General features: G+C 48.4%; 2 protein-coding genes across 2 annotated transcripts in view; both read right to left on the bottom strand.

Annotated features, from left to right (window-relative positions):
* Nucleotides 1-1,881: 1,881 nt before the first annotated feature.
* UBE2C (ubiquitin conjugating enzyme E2 C) lies at nt 1,882-5,165 on the bottom strand. The gene is made up of 6 exons (XM_046679369.1): nt 5,011-5,165; nt 4,419-4,446; nt 3,608-3,694; nt 2,792-2,996; nt 2,628-2,687; nt 1,882-2,145 (listed from the first exon to the last, which is right to left on the bottom strand). The coding sequence occupies exons 1-6, from the start codon at nt 5,109-5,111 to the stop codon at nt 2,087-2,089; spliced, it is 540 nt and encodes a 179-aa protein (XP_046535325.1). The 5' UTR covers nt 5,112-5,165; the 3' UTR covers nt 1,882-2,086.
* Nucleotides 5,166-6,087: 922 nt separating this feature from the next.
* Nucleotides 6,088-13,889, bottom strand: part of DNTTIP1 (deoxynucleotidyltransferase terminal interacting protein 1) — a 21,258-nt gene continuing 13,456 nt past the window's right edge. Inside the window, exons 9-13 of the mRNA XM_046680142.1 lie at nt 12,010-12,068; nt 11,850-11,910; nt 8,152-8,223; nt 6,549-6,604; nt 6,088-6,438 (exon numbers count right to left, since the gene is read on the bottom strand). Coding sequence (XP_046536098.1) covers nt 6,300-6,438; nt 6,549-6,604; nt 8,152-8,223; nt 11,850-11,910; nt 12,010-12,068 — 387 coding nt within the window. The 3' untranslated portion in view covers nt 6,088-6,299. The remainder of the gene's footprint in view (nt 6,439-6,548; nt 6,605-8,151; nt 8,224-11,849; nt 11,911-12,009; nt 12,069-13,889) is intronic.

Below are 13,889 nucleotides of genomic sequence, written 5' to 3'. Positions count from 1 at the left end.
ATGCTGTTCTCCCTCCTTCAAATGCCCTTTCTCTTCTGATAAGCCTGGCAAATCCTTCAACCCAGCTCACATACCATCTCCAAGACACCAGGCGCCAGCATAGATACCGTCTTCTCCTCCTGTGATCCTTGCCCCCAGTGGCTGCACTCCTGGCTCCCGTGGCTCTTTGTACACAACTCAGTTATAGCAGGTGTCAGATCAAAGCTAACTAAGTGCAGCGGTGGCTTAGCTTCGGAGTCGGGCTCCTGAGTTTGAATCCTCACTGCTGGTGACAAACCACTCAGTTTCCTAATCTGTAAAATGGGGGTGGTGATAGTACTCAGCTCACAGGGTTGTGAGAAAGAGTTAATGTGTGCAAAGTGCTTAGAACAGAGCCAGGCACATAGTCAGCATTTAATAAATGCTATCAGCATCATTATCATCATCTTGAAACATTGACCTCTACTGTTCCTCATTGGGACAGCCCTTCCTCTCCAACGCCTTCATGATCTCTTCTTCTTTCCTTGTCCCATTCATGTTTCCCAGACTGTATTTCCAGCCAGACTCGGTGCTGGAGTTTAGTAATCATCACTGTTGGGTGCCCACTGTGTGCTGTGCCCCATGTCATGCAGGCATTGTCTCATTCATTCACACGACCCCAGGGGCAGACGCTGTCATTGTCTCCATCTTACAGTCGAGGACACTAAGGTATAGTGAGGTGAAGCGCCCAGGCACACAGACAAAAACCTAGATGATATCGCTCTGTGGTGGAGACAGGAGCAAGGCTCTTAACTGTGAAACCATCTACCTGTTGACGGTTCTACCTGGATGTCCTGAGTGCTTCAAAATAACCTTGCCCTGAACTCATAACTCCCTTCCCCTCCATCATGTTCTCCTGTGTCCCTGTCTTAGGGATGGTACCCTAAGGGATGAGGCCCAAGTCGGGAATTCTGGAGCTCATTTTCCCCCTCTAATTTACGTCCTGTGCCCTGCTGCTTTCTTCCTATCTCCTTACCATTGCATCCCTCCTCTCCATGCCCACTCAGTGTCATAACCTGGGCAGCCAGCATTGCTGACCAGGCTGTTAACAGTTAACCTCCTCTCCGCACACCTGGTGCTGTTTGTCCACCTTGGAGATCTTCCTGCAGGACCTGAGCTGGGCCCATCACCTCAGCCTGCTCTTCCCCTGGCTGGGACCCAGCTGGTCAGTCCAGGGGTTTCCTCCCAGGGTCCCAAAGGTTGGGGCTAGTGGAAAGATGGTTCCAGGGGCTGGGGGCCTGGGCCAGTGGGTGCAGCAACTGGAGGAATTGCTGGTGGAGATGGAGCAGGAGGTGAACGTGCCCTCTTGGAGTGTGGAGCCATCTATGGGGGACCTTGGACAAATGAGTCAAGAGCTCAGCCCTGAGGGATCCAACAAGGAAGGGGCTTTCCCTGGCTGTCTCCTCAGACCCTGGGCCTGCTGTAGGGGAATCTGTGCCTTCTTTCCCCCTTTGCAGGGCCAGAACATCTACTGTCAGAAAGTAGATGGCTGGTCCTCCCCTTCCTAACCTCCTCATCCCGACCTCCCTCCCCCACCAACTCTCTCTCTTTCCACATCCATAGTGGTTTCAGCCTAAGGTCTGGTTCAGCCTCATCTGCAACACAGCTGGGGCAGCTCCAATATTCACTAACATTCCTGGTGTATGTCACAACTCCACAGAAATAGGCATTATGGTGACACCTATCTTATGGACAAGGAAACAGATGCAGAGTCATAAAATAACTAAGGTCACAAGGGAACAAATTCTAGTCACCTCACTGGCTCGGCCCTACAGCCTATCAGCTGCTTCTCCTCCCTGGGCAAGAGCCCAGATGCTAAGCGTGGCACTTCCAACCCTAGGGCAACTACAAGGCGACACCTTGTAAAAAACCAAACCAAACCAAATGCATTTATTTACTATATTCATCACAAGGGCTCAACCAGAGACTTAACTTAAAAAACAGAAACAAAACAAAAATGACACCACAGCTTAAGATACAGGGCTGTATACAGAAATCAGGGAAATGACAGACAGACATCTACGGAAAAAATAAAAAGACCACAAAAGGAGAAGCTGGGCAGCCCGGGTCAGGGCTCTTGGCTGGAGACTTGCTTTGAGTAGGTTTCTTGCAGGTACTTCTTAAAGGCTGGAAGAGAACAGGCAACTCTTGGTGAGCGATGGGGACAGGAGTTAAAGTGGGCAGGAGGGCAGCTTGACCAGGGGAGGAGAAGTTTGGGGGGGAGGGGCGGGGCAGAGGAGTTCCAGCACAACAGACTCCCCCTCTGCTGCTCACCGGGTCAGGTCTCCCGGACGGGCCCTGCTTCCAGTGAGATTGGGAAGACTTAGTGGCAAGTCATTTGCACAAGGCTTTTCGACGTGTACTTAAAAAGCCTCTCAACCTACAGTAATGCTTTCCACATTACGGTTAATTTTCTGATTTTATAGCAAACAAGCAGACCAGAAACACCAGGGCAGAGGCAGAACTGCGTTACCTGGCTTGACAACTCCCCAACCCCCCAAACCCAGCCCTCAGGACACACTTCCAAGTCACCCGGATCCTTTTGTTAGAGGGCACCTTTGAAGGTTGGGGAGGGATCACCCTGTGCCAGAGAAGGACAAAGGACCCACCTGTGGGGTTTTTCCAGAGCTCAGCAGCATGTGTGTTCAAAGGGCTATCAATGTTGGGTTCTGTGGGGAGAGAAAAGGAAAATGGTCAGGGCGTAGAAGAGGCTGGCCCGGGGAGTCCTGACAGGTTCCCAGGTTGCAGAGGAGGGGCTGGTCTCAGAAGTCACCTCCTAGTAGGCTCTGGATGGAGAGCAGGATGGTCCTGACATCATACAGGGCGGACCACTTGTCCTTCAGGATGTCTAGGCAGATGTTACCCTGGGTGTCCACGTTGGGGTGGTAGCAGGGCGTGAGGAACTTCACCGTGGGCGCGTTGTACGGGTAGCCGCTGGGGAACTCCAGGGAGAGCTTATACCTCAGGTCTTCGTACACCTGGTGTTGGAGAAGCAGAGGCGGGGAGTAAGCTTCCCTACCCTGAGCCTCATATCCCAACCCAAGCCCCACATACGGGGCTTGCCAGGACCTTTGCATTTGTCTGGGACTTGACAGAAGACAAAGTCTTCCACTGGTTTTCATGCTTTCTCTCTTATCTGGGAGACATCAGTGATCCTTTGGTCTAAGGGTTGTAAATTGGCATCCTGAGGGCTCCCACAGCTGTGTTTTAGTCCAATTAAATTATTAGTTGCTAACACGTAAAAATTAGGAGATTTTGGACTTGGATCTAGATTTCTGTCTTATCTTAAAGTAGATGTGTGGCAACGGGAAGCTACCGTCTTGCGACTTGTGCCCTTCCATTGGCCAAAGTTCTCAGTTGTCCTCCATTCTTTTCCTTGCTCTCTGCCCCCTGTAGGCAGCTAAGATGGAGAGCCCTGCTTTAAACCCACCCTCTTATTGAACAGAGGGAGAGGCCAAGGCTATAGGCTCAGAGCAGAACAGACACAGGGGAGTGTCCTGCCAGGCTAAAGACTTGAAGCAGACCTGGCACTTGGATCTCACCTCCTACCTCTCCCCAGACCCAGCAAAGTCACCAGCACTACACTTACCGTGCCAGCTGCTCCATGGATGGTCCCCACCCATTTGAAAAGGTTGTCTGATTCAGGGAAGGCAGAAATTCCTTTGTCTCCAGACATCTGGGGAGGAAACACAACACCTGCTGGGCTGCAGAGTACACTTTTGGGAATAGCAAAGGGGGTCAATGGGTGAACCCCTTTCCCTTAATCTCATCATATTTTGATTCAAAATAAAGCAACCAGACCAAATTGATAGGCTTCTCTGAGGAAGTGATTAGATTCTCGGGGCTGAATATGCCCCTCTGGGAGGAGTATTGGGATTATGTATCCATAATCTTGTTGGTTGCTGGGAATTCAATTCAGCATGCTATTGAGTGTCTGTTATGTACAAAACCCAGACACTAGTCACAGACTAGGGAGATACGCAACATACAATACGGGCACTGAAGGACTTGAGTTGAATATTCAGGGTTAATGTAGACAAGGTCATCTAGGAAGGAACCATTCCAAGGTATGACAGGACTAAGGGTGGAGAGTTGGATGTGGGTAAATCTTAGGGCAGGGAAGTAGGGCCAGGCAGGACAGGGGACGGCCTGTATGGCTTCTGGGAATTGTATTTTAGAGAAAACTTCATTGTGGAGGGATGGGATTGGGAGTAGGGACTGCTGGAAGAAAAGGTGTAGGTGAGTGTATTAACTTCATCCTAGAAGAGAGAAAACTGGACTCATCTTTTTACCTCCATGTCTAGCAAAGAGCCTGATGGAAGAAAAGAGGCTACTGATAAATGAGTGGAAGGTAGGAGGGTGGACCAAATGGCTGGGGATCTGGACAGGTAGTCACTCACCATGAGAGTCATCAGCTCCTGCTGTAGCCTGCAAAAAGAGCATTCGGGGTCAGCTAGGAGTCTCGATGGGCCAGGCCTCCAGCGGGGGCATCTCCTCCCACCCTAATCTCTCTGCAGCAACTGTCATGGGGGCATCTCCCTACCCTGAGAGGTCAGATTCAGCTGCGGACACACTCACCCCCATTTCCATAGGAGGGTCTTAGTGAGTCCTCACCCTCCCTAATTCCAGGCTCCCGTAGGACAGTTCTGGCGTGTTCTTAACCCCTACTGCTCTTCCGGCGTCTGTCTCGGTGCCGGATCTTAATTCCTCCCCTCCTCCCCCCCCCCCCCCCCCCCCCCCCCCCGCCCAGCCACCAAGGGTCCTCGGTGCATCTTCATCTTCGCTCAGACGCGAAGGATCCTGGCAACATGACTACCCCTTCTTTCCTCCGTCGGGAGGGTCTCTAAAGAGCGCCCCAAGCGCCTGGCGTGTCCCTCCACCTTCTAGATCTCACTCGCTCCAGCAGGAGGTAGCGGTCCCGGAAGTCTTCGCTCTCGGCCCCACAGCCCAGGGCGTACCAGGCCCGGAGGGTGTGACCTCCGCCCCACTCACCTCTTGCCCACGGGGCCACGGGCGGCACCCCCGCTGGGCTCGGCTCCTTTACGGGCGGCGGCGACGCTGGCGGCGGCTGGATCGCGGTTCTGGGAGGCCATCGGGCAGAGCAGGCAGGGAGACAGGAACTCGGAGAACACGACTGCAACTGCAGGGCTGCGGGCCCGGCCGCCCGCGTTTGAATTGTAACTCTCCGGCAGCGCTGGCCAATCAGAGGGCCGCTTGGGTTTGATCCAGCCAATGGGGCGCGCCGGAGCGCCCTGTCACCGCGCAACTGCTAGACCCACCCACCAGCGCATCGCTATTGGGCGACGGGATTCTGCTTCTGAGGGGCGATTGGCAGGAGAGGCCGCCATTAACCAACCAGTCTGTAGCGGATTGGTGGCCTTTGGAAAACGCCGACCATTAAAGGGCTAAGAAAAAGTCCACGTGGGATGAGCCCCATTAGGTCAAACGCTCGAGTACTGCCGGGAATACGTAGCCGGGAATACAAGGCACGCCCAGACAGGATCCCTACTCCAAGGGGAATCGCCCAGCACTGGTACCCTTCCCTCAGGGAGGAAACCCCTGGTCCTCCCCCTGTTATATCCTGGGCATCTTTCTTGGGGCCCTAAGTGTCTGAAAATTCACGCGAGGGGAAAAACTAGAGGCTGATGGCCAGAGCAGGAGACTCCCTATTGGAAAACAGCTCCACGTGCTGCCTCTCCAACGGTCTGCTGTGACCTTGGGCACATCATTTAGTGTTTTAACCTGTAAAATAGAGGTAATAAAAGCCACTCTGCATTTTTCATATGGTTCTGTCATCTACTTCCCATGGTGCTAGCGATCACATTCTGCTGCTTCCATACCTTAGTTGGGTGAGGAAATGAGAAAGCGGGACAGGGAACGTTGGCAAGGTACATGGTGTTCCTCGTCTTGTCTCATAAAGCAGATACGCATGGGGCAGAGGGGCTTTCCTGGGTCTACCCTGGAATTGGGGAGGGGTACATGGTCCTTTTTTCCTATACCTCACCTCTTCTAGAGCTCTTGATGTTTTGTCAGCCCCTGCAAGGCAGATTGCACAGCAGGCTCACCATCTGTGTTTATTACAAACTGTTTAATTGCTTCTTATCCCAATAACTTTACAAATATAGAACCACATGCCAGTCTGGGGGTGCTCTGCAGTGAGTCACTACAAACTAGCCCAGGCACAGCTTAATGCTGCTGAGATCCATCCCAGCGGTGGCCTCAGCCACGTGGGTAAGAGGGCTTTGGAGGGGGGCTGCCAAGTGTAGCCAGGGGACCGGGCTTCAGGTCTGTGGAGGTGCTTCAACAGCACGATGATCATTTTCCGTCCGTAGTGTCTCCATGTACTTTCGCATCTTCTCAACCATCCAGGAGGGTAGGACAAAGGATTTCAGCTCCTCTAACTTTAGGTCCAAACATCCTCTGGAACAGAAATGAGGAAGAAAGTTGACGCAGGGCAGATATAGGCCCAGACTCATCCCAGGAGCTACTGTGAGGCAGGGGGAGGGTAGGGGACAGACCACTAGTTTTACCTGTAGTCATCACTGGCAGCGAGGTCCCGGATGTCCTCCTCAATGAGGAGGTAGGCCTGGGGCAGGAGCAAAGGAAAGGAGTCATTGCCTGTGATTCATTTCAGTCCAACTTAACAGTTTATTACACATCTGCTTAATGTAAGGGCTGGAAGGGAGCGGGGCATAGCAAGGGGAGAGTAAGTAGAGAGATTGGGGAATTATTCCTTGCAATAATCTTTCACTCAAATAGAAAACTTAATGGGTGGAGGAGTGGGGACTGGTGACTAAATTTTTTACAGCCTCTTCCTCTTCTAAAAAAGTACCCTGAAGTGGCTTAAAATGAAATGGCAAGAGAGCTAGCAAAATATATATGGAAACAGGAAATCAGGAGGAGGAAGGCATATGTTAACTCTAGGAACTAAGATAATTTGGTTTTGAACTTCATGGCAAAAGGGAAAACATGATAAACTGCACTGCTGTCTACTGACTAGGCTGTGTCGTTCTGGGGCCTGCAGAACTGCTTTGGCACAATGCCACGCTCTGCAGTGGGAGGGAGCCCTCTCGTGAGGTTACCATACAAGGGATGTTGTGCATCACATGAGAAAGTCTTCTGTGGGAGACATTTCTTTCTAGTTTTAGGGGCAGGAGTAATTGTGTGTCCCTTGAGTAATTTGTCTGCCTTCACCTTATAGGCATTGTGAACTATGTAATAGATCAGGTGTCCTTGAGAGGGTCCTGGAGCTGAAATTTATGCACAGAAGGGCACTTGTCTCCCAGGTCAGCAATTATAAAAACGCCTTTTTAAAACCTGTCTTGTTCGTGGCTTAATATTAGATACTGTCTTTCCTTTTTTTCCCTTTTTCTTATTTACATTACATTGTATTTTCTGTATCACTGGTAAGCTCCCTGAAATCTTTTTTGAAACAGAGTGTAGGCATAAGTAGAGTAGTAAAATAAGAGATAGCTTTTATTGCCAGAAAGGAGATGGCATACTGGTTTGCAAAGCCATTGAATTCTAACAGTCCCAGGGGTGGGACTAAGTTGAGTCCTCAGGTGGGGGACATTGCATGTGATGGACAAAGCCCTCCACATGCAACTACGATTTTCCTAGGGTTGTTGATTGATGTGAGCTGAGAGCTCCTTAAGTAGGGGTGTCTCTGGAAGGGGCTGCCAAATGTAGCAGACAAGTTTCATTGCATGTATTAACTCCTACTGACAAGGGGTGCTGCCTGAGTACTGCGTTGAGAAAAGATTCTATAGCTGTGCCTCACGTTTTGATCGATGAGTGAAATCTGTCAATGGCACCTGAGGGAAAAGTAGTGTCAAGTGTGTCTTGTACCTGCCATTCTCATGCACAGGTAACATAATCTAAATATGAGGGATGACGTGGCAGGAGGAGGGGGCGCTGTGTGGCAGACCTAGGGACAGGGAAGGGGATCTAGGGATTACAGTCTGCCCTTCAGCATGGGGAGATGGGCCCTCTCTAACCTTACAAGTCGCCCCTTCCGCATTCATCAGGCTTTGGGAGCCTCCCAGATTTGGAGGTAAGCTGCCCCCAATAGCCAGGACCCTGGTCCCTGGGCTGGGTGGGTCTTTGGCAGTGGCACATGCAAACAATGCTTACCATCTTCCCCCCTGTTGCCCGCATGTGATGCTGCTCAGCCAGCCAGTGCTTGTCCTGCGGGTCAGCTGCATACTGTGAGGGATAAAGTCACAGGGGGGGAGACATTAGCCTGGTGTGAGGGGCTTTTCTCATTTGGTCCCAGAGCATACTCTTGAACCTTGAGCAATTCTGACCAACAAGACCTTGGCCTAGCCTGGTGGCTGTACAGGGCTCACCAACCTCTTCAGAGCAAGCGGAGCTGAGCCCAGGAGGCCAGGTTATGGGACCTAATTCCCATAGGTTTAGCACACTTCTAATCCCCACTCCCTTCCTTTCTCAAAACACAGCATCTCTGGCAACTGGTCAGACTGGCGACTATTATTTTAGAGCTCTACTTCTCTTTGAAAAAATGATCTGAGATGGCTTACAACACATGTGACTATTATGGTGACTGTATTTTCTAAAACAAAAATCAGGACACTTCATGATCCTGGGGGAGACAGAACAGCATCACAGTTAAGACCATGGCTTTGGAATTAGACAAACAAGGTTTAAATTCTGGTTTCTGCCACTTACTGATGGTGTAAACCTGGGCAATAATTTCCTTGAGACTCAGTTTCTTCAATTGTAAAACACAGAGTACTAACGCTTATCTTATAGGGTTATTGTTAAAAACAAATGAGATAGTGCTTAAAAAATGCTAAATATAGTATCCGACACATAGTAAGTGCCCTTTTTTCTTAAAGATTGGCACCTGAGCTAACAACTGTTGCCAATCTTCTTTTTTTTTTTTCCTGCTTTTTCTCCCCAAGGCCCCCCTGGTACATAGTTGTGTATTTTAGTTGTGGGTCCTTCTAGTTGTGGCATGTGGGACGCTGCCTCAGCATGGCCAGATGAGCAGTGCCATATCTGTGCCCAGGATTGGAACTGGCGAAACCCTGGGCCGCCAAAGCAGAGCGCGTGAACTTTAACCACTCGGCCAGGGGGTCGGCCGCAGTAAGTGCTTAATAAAGGCAGGTTTTATAAAATAGGCCAAGCTGGGAAATCTGGGCTATATGGTTACTACCCTTTGTATTTAAATCATCATTTCACTTCCCAAGTAATACAAGTATTAGTCAAAATTTAAAAGTGTGCACTTTCTTTTTTTTTTTTTGAGGAAGCTCAATCCTGAGCTAACGTCTGCCAATCCTCTTCTTTTTGCTGAGGAAGACTGGTCCTGAGCTAACATCCGTGCCCATCTTCCTCTACTTTATATGTGGGATGCCTGCCACAGCATGGCTTGATGAGCAGTGCCATGTCTGCACCCGGGATCTGAACCGGTAGACTCCCGGCCACCAAAGCGGAACGTGCACAATTAACTGCTGCGCCACCGGGCCGGCCCACTGTGCACTTTCTGATCCAGCAATCCCATTTCCAGGAATTTATCCTTCAGAATCACCCACACAAGAATGTTTGGTGCAGCAGTGTTTATAATAGCAAAACTGTTGGAAATAACTTAAATCTCCATTAATAGGGGAGTAATGAAATAAATTATGGAATATCTATTCTATGAATTCTATACAGCTATTAAACATAAGATGAGGGAGACTTAATTTCATGCCATGGACAAATCTCTAGGATGTTTCTACTAGATTTATAGTGGTCAGCACACTTTTTCTGTAAAGGGCCAGTTAGTAAATATTTTAGGCTTTGCCGGCCACACACATCTCTGTCACCTATTTTTCTTCCTTTCTTTTTTTTACATCACCCTTTAAAAATGTAAAAACCCCGAGTTGGACAAAAACAGGCTGTAGGTTGGATTTGGCCCGGCGGTCACAGCTTGCCCTCAGCAGAAGCCAGATCCATGAGGACGAGGAGTTTGTGTGTCTCCTTTACCTCTAGCACTCTGAGGATGCTCATCACTCAATAACTGTTTAATGAATGAATGAAGTTTGGGGGGAAAAAATAAAATCAGAGAACAGTATGGATAGCATGATCTCAGTAACATAAAATATCACTAAAGGACAAGGATGGACACACAAGTGCATAGGGAGGGGACTGAAGGATGCCGCCGCTGTTGTCGTTGGCGACCTCTAGGGGAGGAGAGTCAGGGTCAAGAGTGAAGGGGAACTTTGTGTTTTGCTCCCTATTAGCTTTTGTGTATTGTTTGAATTTTTTTTTTACAAGAATGGGTTGATATATTATTTCCATAATTAAAAAAATTAAAAAGGAAAGGAAAAATGTGAACAATGCTGTTTGAAGGACAGAAAAATGCGCAAAAGATATAATAGGCAGTTTATAGAAGAAATACGACTAGATTCTGAATGAATGCAAGATGCTTATCCTCACTAATAGCGAGTTAAAAGCAAAGTAAAACAACAAAAACATTTTCCCTCCACTTATTAGACTGGAAAGATTAAAATGAGAGATAATATCCGGCAGTAATGGGAGTGCCGGGTGGGGGTTTATTACAAACGGTGGGTCTAGAATTGGGAAAGTCTGCTGGTAACAGTGATGAATGTTTACCGAGACTGTGCCACGTGCCAGGCATCGTGCTGCGTGCTTCACTGCTCTCTCCTAATTCTACCAACCCTAAGAGGTCGGTCTGTATCATCTCCATTTTATAGGTGACAAAACAGGCTCAGAAATATGGAGCCACTTGCCCAAGGTCACGCAGCTAATCAGTAATGGAACCAGGACTGAAACTGTAGCCTTAACCATTGTGCAAAAGGAAGTCAAAGTCGGTCCAAGAGCACATCCAATGGGGGCGTGATGCGAGCAGGGCTCTTGGAGGATGTGGATCTTAAAGAACAGTCAGGCAGAGACAAGGGTGAGGGAGGAAGGCCATCCAGGTAGAGGGAACAGCGAGAATGAAGACACTGAGAGAGAAAAATGAAGTAGCAAGTAGTGAAATTGTCTAGGTGTTGGGAATCTCAGAATATAAAACTGAAAAAGTAGAGGAAGCAGGTCTGCCCTTCAAAGAACTTGAACTTGCACAGAATGTAGTAGACAAAGCCCATGATTCTGGGACCCCAAAGGGTCTGTGCAGTTTTGGCAAGGGGCCCCAGCCTTTATATACAAGGGCAAAAAAACATATCTTGAACATACATGCACTACTATTTTTCTAAAATATTTGGATGCTTTTGTGACTGATAAAATACAAATTCATTTAAGAGAGTGAGTAAATTCATGACCACCCGCCCACCTTGTTTTCTCAAACAGTGGAGACCAAAGCACAGCTGCTCTCAGGAGAGGAGTCCCCTCTTTGAAAAGGATCAGAACCTCTGCCTTGCTTCAGTCTCTTTTACAGATAACTGAATAAGGTCGTGGTTCAGAGCTCAGGCTTTGCTGAAGACAGAGCTGGATTTGAATCTTAATTCACTACTTATTAGCTAAGTAACTTTGGGCAAGTCAAAGCTTTTCTCAATCTTTTTTTTTTTTCACCTTGTAAAAGGGTAACAATAGCTATCTTAAAGGACATTTCCATGAGATAATTCAATGTAGCACTTAAAAACGTGTTTGGTATACAATAAACACATAAGGAAAGCTTCTATTATTATTGAGGCACAGAGGTATTGAGTAAATTACAAAAGGTAAAGGTTAATGGCAGAGAGACAACTAGAACCCAGATGTCCTGACGCCCAGATCAGTGTTTGTTCCAAGCTTCTCTGTGTCATCTGGAGTCCCAGTGCCATCTACTCCCACTACAACGGCCTGCCTAACTCCTGGCACTCACCTACCTTAAAGAGGTGTGGGTGCTTAATGTAGATTCTCCCTCTGGTGCCCCCCATTCCCAGGGCCCTGAAAAGTAACAGACAGTGGTAAGGACTCCAGCAGTTGCAGCGCTAGTGGTAGACCCCTAAGCTTCCCCGTCTTCAGCACCAAAGCTCTGAGACTTACTTGTTGGCTCGAGATCCCAATACGAAGGTGGTAGATTCATTCAGCCGAGCTGGGTCCCACTACGCAAAAAATAGAGAGGCTGGTGAGGGTGAGGTTTATCTCGTGGGCAGACAGAAAACACTCCTTCCCCTGCCCTCTCCTACCACCACTTTCGTCCATTATTCAACAAACAGTTGACTCAACAGACTGAGTGCTTACAGTATGCTAGGCCCTAGATACTGGGGATAAAGAGATGAACAAGACACAGTCTCTGTTCTCTAGAGGGCCATAGATGTAGGTACAGATAATTATACCATCATGAGATGGGCAATGATACAGATGAGTGGGGGTGTGCAAGGTGCCAAAGGAAGGCTTCCTTGTAGAGGTAATTCCCAAGTTAATTCTGAAAGGGTGAGCACAAGTGAGACAGGGTAGAGGCGAAGAGGAAGGGTTGTGTGAACAAAGGCAGGTGAGCACTGGCTTGGCATGTTGGAGAAACTACAAGCAATTCTGTGTTGCGAAAGGAAACAGCACACATTAGGGAGTGGCACTAACGAGGCTGGAGAGAGAAGCAGAAAGGGGCTGGAGGTCCTAGTACACTTCATTTTGGGGTTTGCATTTTATTTACTCTGTAGGCCATGGGGAGTCATTGAGGGCCTCTAAATAGGGAGAACCAGATTTGCTTTTTGTTTTCCTTCTGTGAGGAAGATTGGCCCTGAGCTAACATCTCTTGCCAATCTTCCTCTTTTTGCTTGAAGAAGATTGTTGCTGAGCTAACATCTGTGCCAATCTTCCTCTATTTTATGTGGAATGCTGCCACAGCAAGGCTTGACGAGTCGTGCTAGGTCCGCACTCTGGATCCAAACCTGTGAACCCTGGGCTGCTGGAGTGTAGCGCACGAACTTAACCACTATGCCACCAGGCTGGCCCTGCTATATTTGCTTTAAAGATAGCCCACTCTTCCGCAATGTGGCTAATGGATTTGAAGTGGCAAGATTACAGACAGGGAGAGCAGTTTAGAAGTTGCTGGAATAAAGCATTTTTGAGAGAAGATGAGGGTCTGAGCTAGTATAGCAGTAAGGATGAAGAAGAGGAATAGGAACTCTGATATATTTAGGAGGTAGAATCATTCCAGGATTTCACTGGATGTAGACAGGGGAAGGAAAGGAAGACGCAAAGATGACTAAAGTAGAGAATGTAAAAGAAGGTCGATGAGGAAAGATTGTGATTTCAATTTTGGATATGTTGAGTTTGAAATACTATGAAAATTCCAGGCAGAGAGGTCTAGCAGACAGTAGGATATACAAGTTTTAAACTAGAAGGAGGTGTGGGAGTGAACAAAGAGGTATGGGAACTTTAGCACCTACTGGTCCCTGAAACCACAAGAGGGGATGATTTAGATGATCCAGAGAGAAACTTTAGGTGGAGAAGTGGGCCAGGAGAGAATTCTGGGGAATAGCCATTTACATGGGTCACTGCTGAGGAAGAACTTATAAAAGAGACAGATGGGATGTTTGGAGGGGAACAGAGAGATCCAGGAGAATGCAGGATGACCCACTCTAAGGGAGCAGAGTTTAAGAAGAAAGGTATGGCCACCAGCGAGAAAGCAGAGAGGGCCAGTAAGGCAAAAGGTGGACCATTTCTACTGGACACAGCCTCAAACAGGACCGTGGAGCTTTTACCAACCTTACTGGGCTTCCATATATGATTTTATTTGAAGAAAGGACTCTATTGCTAAAAGAGCTTACAAACAACTGTTTTAGAGGCAATAGAGGCTAATGCACAGACTCTGCTGTCAACAGACCTTGGGTTTGAGACTTGGCTCTACCGCTTACTAGGTATGTGACTTTGGGCAACTCTCTAAGCTTTAGCATCCTCAAGTGTATAACTCTCTAAGCTTT

This window comes from Equus quagga, chromosome 12, assembly GCF_021613505.1.
Source record: "Equus quagga isolate Etosha38 chromosome 12, UCLA_HA_Equagga_1.0, whole genome shotgun sequence".
Classification (NCBI taxonomy): domain Eukaryota; kingdom Metazoa; phylum Chordata; class Mammalia; order Perissodactyla; family Equidae; genus Equus; species Equus quagga.
This window is presented reverse-complemented; position numbering and strand designations above follow the sequence as displayed.

Excerpts from the sequence above, each read along its gene's own strand:
- UBE2C (XM_046679369.1), bottom strand. The coding sequence starts at position 5,111 with ATGGCCTCCCAGAACCGCGATCCAGCCGCCGCCAGCGTCGCCGCCGCC. Across the intron at positions 3,695-4,418 it reads AGGAGCTGATGACTCTCATG|ATGTCTGGAGACAAAGGAAT; the intron begins GTGAGTGACTAC and ends TTTCCTCCCCAG. Across the intron at positions 2,146-2,627 it reads GCTCTGGAAAAACCCCACAG|CCTTTAAGAAGTACCTGCAA; the intron begins GTGGGTCCTTTG and ends GTTCTCTTCCAG.